The sequence below is a fragment of the Rhododendron vialii genome, chromosome 13a (genome assembly GCF_030253575.1).
Source record: "Rhododendron vialii isolate Sample 1 chromosome 13a, ASM3025357v1".
Classification (NCBI taxonomy): Eukaryota; Viridiplantae; Streptophyta; class Magnoliopsida; order Ericales; family Ericaceae; genus Rhododendron; species Rhododendron vialii.
In genome coordinates, this window is record NC_080569.1 from 1,399,558 (window position 1) to 1,407,948 (window position 8,391).

General features: G+C 39.5%; 1 protein-coding gene and 1 long non-coding RNA gene across 3 annotated transcripts; both read right to left on the minus strand.

Moving 5' to 3' along the window:
• Positions 1-1,018: 1,018 nt before the first annotated feature.
• Positions 1,019-8,391, minus strand: LOC131315107 (autophagy-related protein 18a-like). 2 transcript variants are annotated; one of them, XM_058344177.1, is made up of 5 exons: positions 7,719-8,391; positions 7,085-7,501; positions 5,305-5,512; positions 2,262-2,388; positions 1,019-1,417 (listed from the first exon to the last, which is right to left on the minus strand). In XM_058344177.1, the coding sequence occupies exons 1-5, from the start codon at positions 8,178-8,180 to the stop codon at positions 1,327-1,329; spliced, it is 1,305 nt and encodes a 434-aa protein (XP_058200160.1). In that variant the 5' UTR covers positions 8,181-8,391; the 3' UTR covers positions 1,019-1,326. The 2 variants fall into 2 exon arrangements, with proteins under 2 accessions (XP_058200160.1, XP_058200159.1); XM_058344176.1 differs by having other exon boundaries at positions 7,713-8,370.
• Positions 1,475-2,255, minus strand: LOC131315108 (uncharacterized). The gene is made up of 2 exons (XR_009196602.1): positions 1,926-2,255; positions 1,475-1,838 (listed from the first exon to the last, which is right to left on the minus strand). It is a non-coding gene; the product is annotated as an uncharacterized LOC131315108 (long non-coding RNA).

Consider the following 8,391-nt stretch of genomic DNA (forward strand, 5'->3'; position numbering starts at 1 on the left):
AGATGTGTTTTCAATTTTGACTGGTCAAAATAATTATTACCGGTCACAATTGATTTTTAATTCGGACCATTCAAAATATTTTTGAACGCGTGTAATTTAACACAAAACAATTGAATAAAAGAGAGAAGGCCATGCTCCTGGAGATTGGGGTGGGGGCGGGGAGAGAGAGAGAGAGTGGAGATTGGGGGGGGCGGGGGAGAGAGAGAGAGCTCCTGGAGATTGGTTGGGGGGGGGGGGGGGGGCGTACTCCTCCACTTCCTAATTGCAAAAGAGACCAATTAAGAGATTTAATTTGGTGGGTTACTTTCATTGCCCATTGGGACATTTAAGTTGACCCAATTAATGCCCAATTATGACCCAATTAATAATGGATTAGCTGGATTTGAACCCATTCTTACCCAACTAATAAATGGGTTGAGTTGAGCCTATTTTTTAGTTGATGGGTCTGGGTTTGTTAATGGATCTGGGTTCAATTTGACACCCCTAGTTCAAATCGAACCTCAACAACTGGAACACTTGGCCCCAGTTGTTTAGCTGAACTTATATGTGCGCCAAGGTTGTGAGTCCAATCCCTATGGAAAGAGAGTTGATATCTTTCGTTGATGGGTTGGGTAGGGATTGAGATAGTAAATATTCGTTAACATGTAATACAAAAACAAATGAATGTAAGCTACCAGCGGCTTGCCCAGATTTACAAATTTCCTTAATGGTCCCTTTACTTTAAAGAACAATAGCTTTTTAAACAAGAGAAAATACCAAAAGAGAATAAATTATTTACACCGCCAGTGTAAACGTTTATTTCCTCCAAATCAATTACATTGTGCCACGTTGCAAAACAGTGGTCCCAATCAATAAAACATGACAACGTGACGCAATATAATTGATTTGGAGGAAACAAATGTTTACACCGATGGTGTAAATAATTTAATCTCATACCAGAATGATTGAATTTCAAGGTCACATCATGTCAATTACATAAAATACCCAATCAACCGGCAAACACTTTACAACAACTCTCTAATCGATAACATCATGATACTTCTCTTTGTTACTTTCAAAACAAAGGCGGTTTAATGTTTTACATTAAACACAATTACAACAAGATACATGAATACTTACAGAAGACTACACAAAACATACAATTTTCTTTCTTTTCATGTTTTGTTACACTGTTTGGTGGTTACAACAGCTGCGTACAGGTAAATGTTATCGTATAATCATATATACAACATAACATTCTCCTCCCCTTCAGAAGAGAAAGTAACAACAAAATCAAAGAGGAATACCTTGCAAAGCATGAAAAAGTTGTGATACTCAAACCCTCTACTAGAAGGGTTCTTCGGGCTTGAGGAAGTTGTGATATTCCAACTGAGTCATCTCTCCACCACTCACCGGATCAAACTGGCATCGGTAAAAGCTGCATAAATTGAGATAAGTTAAATTGTGCTTTGCTCTTTTTTCTTGTGTGTGTGTGTGTGAGAGAGAGAGAGAGAGAGAGAGAGAGAGAGTCCTTTTTCAGCAAGCATGATTCAAATACACTTCGCCCCACTAATAAAGTAAAGCACAACAGCAGGTATCAGGCATATGCGCAGGTACCATGTGCAATCTATATGGTGTCGTGACTCACGTTTAACCCAAGATTGTTCTATAAGCCCAAGAGGTGTATAACCAGAATGAATGAATGTTTCTAGAGCAAAACAAGATGCAATTCCTGCTGCACTAACATTCCAAAACCAACACCGGAAAAAGTGAAAAAGAATGCAACAAATAGGAACACTAACATATGTTGCAAGAAGAAAATCGGGGAAAACATAGTCAATTAGGGAAAAAGCCACGACCTTAGATAAGGGCCCTACCCAACATTAACAAACGCACAAATATACATAGATGGGCCCTACCAGACATTAACAAGAAAAAGCCACGACCTTAGATAAGGGCCCTACCCAACATTAACAAACGCACAAATATACATAGATGGGCCCTACCAGACATTAACAAACGCACGAATATAGATAGATGGGCCCAGTGGTCCAATGCATCACCCTAGACGGTTTTCAAATGTACATAAAGGTTGGTTGCCAAAAACTGAAAGGAAACTGGAAACTTCAAGCAATTGAAGCTGCAACACCTTCTAATATACCTCAAGTGGAAGCGAAGCAACATGCTTGTATGGAAATTGAAAGTTAAAATTGGACAAGACACTTCAAAAACACTAAATGATGTGGGAATTGTAACAATGAAGGTCTGGTTATTGTACACACCTTCCATCTAAGCCAAGAATTACCACAGTATTCTTCTGATGGCCAAAAGAGACGATGTATTGAGAACCTTCAACCAGACGAAACTGAGCGACAGACCACTCTGAGTTGAAATACTTGGGCAATACTCCTGCAAAATGAGTACCAAACTCATGTCCTATGAGGCTAAAACCAATAATACTAAATTCAGCTTTAAACTTCAACAGAAAAGTATAGTGCTGATTGCCAGCGTCGTTCCCTGTCCTTCAACTGGATAGCATACTTTTCCATCATTTACTCTCAAGTACCACATAAAACATAGAGAGACCAAACTCATTTTAGCTAAAATGATGGATTTAACTATTAACGTCATAGTGAGAACTAACAAAACAGAATACTTATGGGCTTCTTTCCGGCCGGTCCTATGTGAGTGGACTATGTCCCATTAGGTCCTTGCACACAAGTTTTTTCCCACCAAGTCCTTTTTCACGCGAAGACACCATTCCCCTCTCTCCCTCTCCTCTCTCTTTCTTCTTCGGCGTGACTTTCACTCTCCCTCTGCCATTTCTCTCTCTACACACTGACACAAGCACATGGCTAGCCCACTCTCTGAGCACCCACAGAAATGTTTTTCTCTCATCCCTCTCTTTTATTTGTTCGGTACACACACTCTCTCCCCTCTCTCTCTTTTGTACTTTTGTTCTTTTTCCTCTCTCCCTCTTAAATTACTCCTATATTTTACTAATAAATTTTACAATGTTCGTAAGTTTTATTCTACATATTCGCTTTTTATAAATTAATATATTTAACAATAAACAGTGTTAATTAACTGTCTAAATGCGTAATTATTAATTAATTAGTTAATTAACAGTTTTTTTTCTACGCATAATTTCAAAATAAAAAAGAGGAGCCTACACCAAAAAAAATTTATGTACATAATTTCACATTCAATATGGTACTTGTTTAATAGATTTCGTCGAGTAGATTTCGAAAATATTTTCTTCATAAAAATTAAATATTTATATATATATATATATATATATAAAATAAAAGAGAAAGAAAGTGATCCAGGAGAGAGAAAGAGTATGCTTTTTTGAAAAACTTGGAAAAAGTACACTTGTCTTTTTCTTGCTAACTTTTCAAGAGGATACTCCATGGTGTATGATGTTTGCAAATGACATTGTCCTCGTAAATGAAACCGCTAGAGGTGTTAATACGAAACTAAAAATTTGGAGGGATGCATTAGAGTCAAAGGGTTTTCGGATAAGTAGGAATAAAATTGAGTATATAGTGTGCAAGTTTAGTGGTACCAGTAGTGCGCATGAATAAATGGTGATGATCCAAGACCACGAGATACCAAAAAGTTATTATTTTAGGTATTTAGGCTCAATTATTAGTAGAGATGGAGAGATTGATGATGATGTGACCCATAGGATCCAAGTAGGGTGGCTCAAGTGGAGAAGTGCTACTGGTGTACTATGTAACAAGAGGGTACCAACAAAATTGAATAGAAAATTCTATGGAACTGCCATAAGACCAGCGATGCTTTATGGGACAGAATGTTGACCTATTAAGAAACAACATTTGAGCAAGATGAGTGTAGCGGAAATGAGAATGTTGAGGTGGATGTGTAGTTAGACTAAACGAGACAAGATTAGAAATGAAACAGTTCGTGAGATGGTAGGTGTAGCACCTATAGAGAAGAAGTTGAGGGAAAATAGACTAAGGTGGTTTGGGCATATCTACCGTAGACCAGAAGATGCAGTAGTTAAAAAAGCGGATATGATAGCTCTAGGTAGCAATGTTACGGGGAGGGGTAGACCTAAATTGACATTAGATGCTGTAGTGCGCAAAGATATGAGTATAATGGGTTTGTGTAAACAAGTGGCCCTTGACAGAGCTCAATGGAGGAAACGGATTCATGAAACCGACCCCAAGTGATTGGGACGTAAGGCTCAGTTTGGTTTGGTTTGGTTTAGCAGTAGCATAGCAGAAGAGAGAGGGGAGAGAGAGTGTGGTGCACACAAGGAGAAGAGAGAAACACGGAAGAAAAGGTGAAAAAGGGCGTGCGTGGGATTTTTTTTTTAGGGACCTAGTGAGCTATTTGACTTACACGGAAAGGACTCCAAGGACTATAGACTTGAAAAGCGCGACCGACTCATCATTTTCTCAATACTTATCTCTACCAAAGAGAGAGAGATACAACATTTGACCATAATCACAGAACATATTCTTAGATCATCATAGTATCTTGAAAGAAAGGTCTCTATGAGGTTAAACCCACTATTTGATCATGAGTTCTCTGAGAATCAAGAAGTTGATGCATTGTCCATAGCAAAAAAACATTGACACTTTGAAGAGCTTAGACTCGACCGACCATATACTTGAGGATTAAAGGGAACAACTATAATGGCAAACTAGTCACCCGATGAACTCCTCTATACTGGTATTGGATACCAAAATGTCATGATACGTACCAGATGAGGCAAATTGGTATCTTATATTCCTATATAAGTGGCACTTAAATATGAGTCCTATGGTCTATATATTGTCTTCATGTAATAACTTGAATCATTCATTTAATAAAACTTCAGTGGGTAAATTAGTCATTTGAAAATAGTGGCTACCAAACCAGCAAAGTAATCTCCTATCGTGGCAACTTGACTAGCACACTCAAGCGATGTAAATGGCAATGTAACTAAGCAAAATCATGTGACTAGAAAGTAGACACTGTGGAACATCTTCATATCATCCTCCGGCATATAGTTTCAAGTCCCTTTCCTTTTAAAAAAACATTGAAAAGATGAAAGAAAATCAGCCCTCTCTAAAAACGATTCTGTTTTGTTCATGGCATCTAAACTGAGAAGTTTCCTTCTCCAGAGCACTTGATATGACTCTAGTTTATTGATTGTCCAGTGCACAATCATGATAGGAATTTCATCTAATTGAATGAACAAATTTGCCTTCAAATGCCTCCGCAATTACAGAAGAACTGGAATGTGCTAGCGGTACATCAAATGAAGGGAAATGGGCAAGTATACCAGTAATGTAAGACAGGCAAACTTACCTTTCATAAATGAGAGAGACAAGGCAGGTGATGAAACAGCACGATTGGCATCTGATGCAATATGTTGCTTATCACCTCCCAGGTTTGCCAAATTAGCCTTCAGACCAAAAACATGGACAGTACCCTTGTCGCTTGAGACTGCCAGCCACTGGGCAGTTGAAGAGAATGCCAGGCTATATATTTCTGCTCTATCTGCGCCTCTCCTAACCTGCATTAAATATTCAATCGCTTTTTCTATGTACAAGTTCTCAAACCCAAAAAGTTAAGTGAGCAAATCATGTCCTATTCGTACTTGCCACTCGGATGAATACATACTATTTATTTAGTTTTCACAAGAAAGCAAACCATCTCTGCATTAGAAGAGAGTAATTTAGCAGCTTAGATTCTTTCCTTCTATCTAAGTTAACCTAAAAAGGCTCAAAATTCAAAAGAATAAAAGGTTTCTCCATAGAAATCTGTTCTGTGTTATCCCTGTCGAAACCTAGTTTACAACACACAATTATGGCAATAAACATTTCAATACTGCACAACTTATCGAGATGAAGAAAAAATGAATGGGATTCCTAGGCCATGGAAAAGGGTACTCCAACTACCAAATCCATTGTTTTGATGAAGAAAAACTGACTGGGATTCATAGGCCATGGAAAAGGATACTCCAACTACCCAATCCATTGTTTTGTAAGAGGCATTTAGTTAGGAACATAACTAACCATGAATGTAAGGCGTGAGGATGATTGCTGATGTAATCAACAATAAGCTATCAATCTAAGCAACTGAAAACAAAATATGCCAGGAGGAGGTTACTGCATATGCAAGTTCAATAAGTACCTTAGACAGGAAGTAGACATACACAATATCGAAGACAAAATCCTGTCACTTATGACTTGTCTAGTTCAAAATAGAAGGCTGCTATGACAATTCAATTAACAGCATCTTATTTTTACCCTAGGCCACCAAGCTCTTCAACTTCAATAAATAGTACTCCTACCATATATGATTGACTAGAAGAAGAGTAAAGGGAAAAGAGTTCTTTTCTTTTCATCATGCTAAAGGGTGTCAAACCAAATGATGTATTAGCATGCCTCTAGGCTCTAGTATATAATCCATCCGTCCCATTTTGTTTGTCCATAATTCCTTTTGTCGCTTTCTATACTACAAAGTTGTCAAAATCATGAAAAACATTATAGATTGAAAGATATAGCCATATAGGCAATAGACACAAAAGAGACAAAAGGAATAATGGACAAACAAAATGGGGAGGGAGTATATAAAAAACCAGCCAGACAAGACAGCAAGTGTGCTTGGCTGCTTGCCGAGTGAAATGTGTAATGTCGCACATACCCATAGTCCCTTTGCCAAATCTCCTTTACCTTGAAGGGCAGTCAAGAAGCTACACAATTCCAAAAATTGCAGACTTCACTAAACTCAAATGGCTCAATTACATTCAATGCCAGCCTACTTTCTTCATTCTGTTTTTTTTAACAAAGCTATTGCAGTAGTGTTCTTTGTTCACTATTAAACCAAAGGTAGCAAATAAACTGAAATACCTTCATCCCAAGTACAAACTACGCCAAGGTTTGCAGAGAATGATGCACTATTACAAGACATAAACAGAACCATATAGCCATATAGTTATTGTGCTGGAAGAAGAAAGCCATGAAAAAAACAAAGAACCCTAATACAGGTAATTTTGTATTGAAACGCCAACAATGAGCTCAATTAAACATTATCCACCTAACCAGTTCAAGAAAGCAAAAGAAATTTAACTAAGCTTTATTACCTCTTGCAACAGCGAACCATCAAAGGTATTGAAAATCCTAACCAGAGTCCCCTTACTACTGCACGACGCGAGCAATTGCCCATCCTGCGTGAGCGCAAAGCACGCAATCCTGGAATCGTGAGCCATGATAAACTTGGTCCGTTTCGAGGCATAATGCTCAACCCTAACTTGCCCCTTCTGCAACCCGGGGCAAACCAAAACAATCGATCCAGCAGCATGAGAAACAGCACATAGACCTTTCGGGTTCGAAATCGTCTCAATCTGATGCACCAGTTTCAGGTCGGTGAAATTGTAAACGAATATCTTCTGTTCCAGAACAACCACAATCCGGTCCCGCCGGAGTCGAACACCTCGAACCTCCGACCGGAAGGATAACTCCCCTATGCACCTGCTCTGATGGTCATCCCAAATCATGACCTATTATATTTATTTGATCCCACCAAAAACGAATGTCATAAACTCGGAAAAAGGATACAGTGGAATACGAAAGATTTTCCGATACAGTGGAATACGAAAGAATAGAGGACTACTAGGGGAAAAAAAATAGTCCAAATTATGAGCTACTACTATATTTTCTTTATCAACAATTGGAATATTACAAATTTGGAAAAGAAAGAATAGTACAAACCATGACCTTATTGAGCGGGTACTGAGGATCGGGCCCGCCGCCGACCAAGGCGAGTATGTTGCAGCGGAACAGCATCTCAACGGTGCCGACGCCGCCGTGGTCGAAATCGCGGCGGAAGATCTCGCGGAAGGGGTCGCAGTTGTAGATCCTGAAGCCGCGGTCGGTGCCGGTGGCGAAGCAGCCGTAGTCTTGGTTGAAGGACACATGGAGAAGATTCGGAGCCGAGAGGGTGGGCCGGTCAAGGAAATTAGGGTTAGGGTTAGGGTTAGGGTTAGGGCTCGGGATGATAGCAGGTTTCGAAAGTCCGCCGTCTTCGTCTTCGGCGGCGTCTCGGAGCATCGGTGGTGAGAGATTGTCCGGGATGTGAGAGAGATCGAGGCGGTCGAGGTCGGGATGAGAGAGAAAGTTAGGGTCAGGGTTTTGGGGAGGCCAAGGCGATTGGGATGCGAAGGCAGAGAGCGTGGCCATGGTGGATATGGAAAACGGAGCTAGTTAGTAAAATTTTGTTAGAATCGATTGATTTTTACAGTTGTGCTAGGTTCTAAGCTCAACGACGAAGTTCGTTCCTCTTTTCTTCAAGGCGAAGAAAAAAGATCGACAGCGACGACAAGGTGCCATGGATGGATATATCGACAAGATAGACGAATTTCTTGATTCTGAACTGATCAATTGGAGGACA

Excerpts from the sequence above, each read along its gene's own strand:
- LOC131315107 (XM_058344176.1), bottom strand. The coding sequence starts at position 8,180 with ATGGCCACGCTCTCTGCCTTCGCATCCCAATCGCCTTGGCCTCCCCAA. Across the intron at positions 7,502-7,712 it reads ACCCGCTCAATAAGGTCATG|GTCATGATTTGGGATGACCA; the intron begins GTTTGTACTATT and ends TAAATATAATAG. Across the intron at positions 5,513-7,084 it reads ATGGTTCGCTGTTGCAAGAG|GTTAGGAGAGGCGCAGATAG; the intron begins GTAATAAAGCTT and ends TATTTAATGCAG.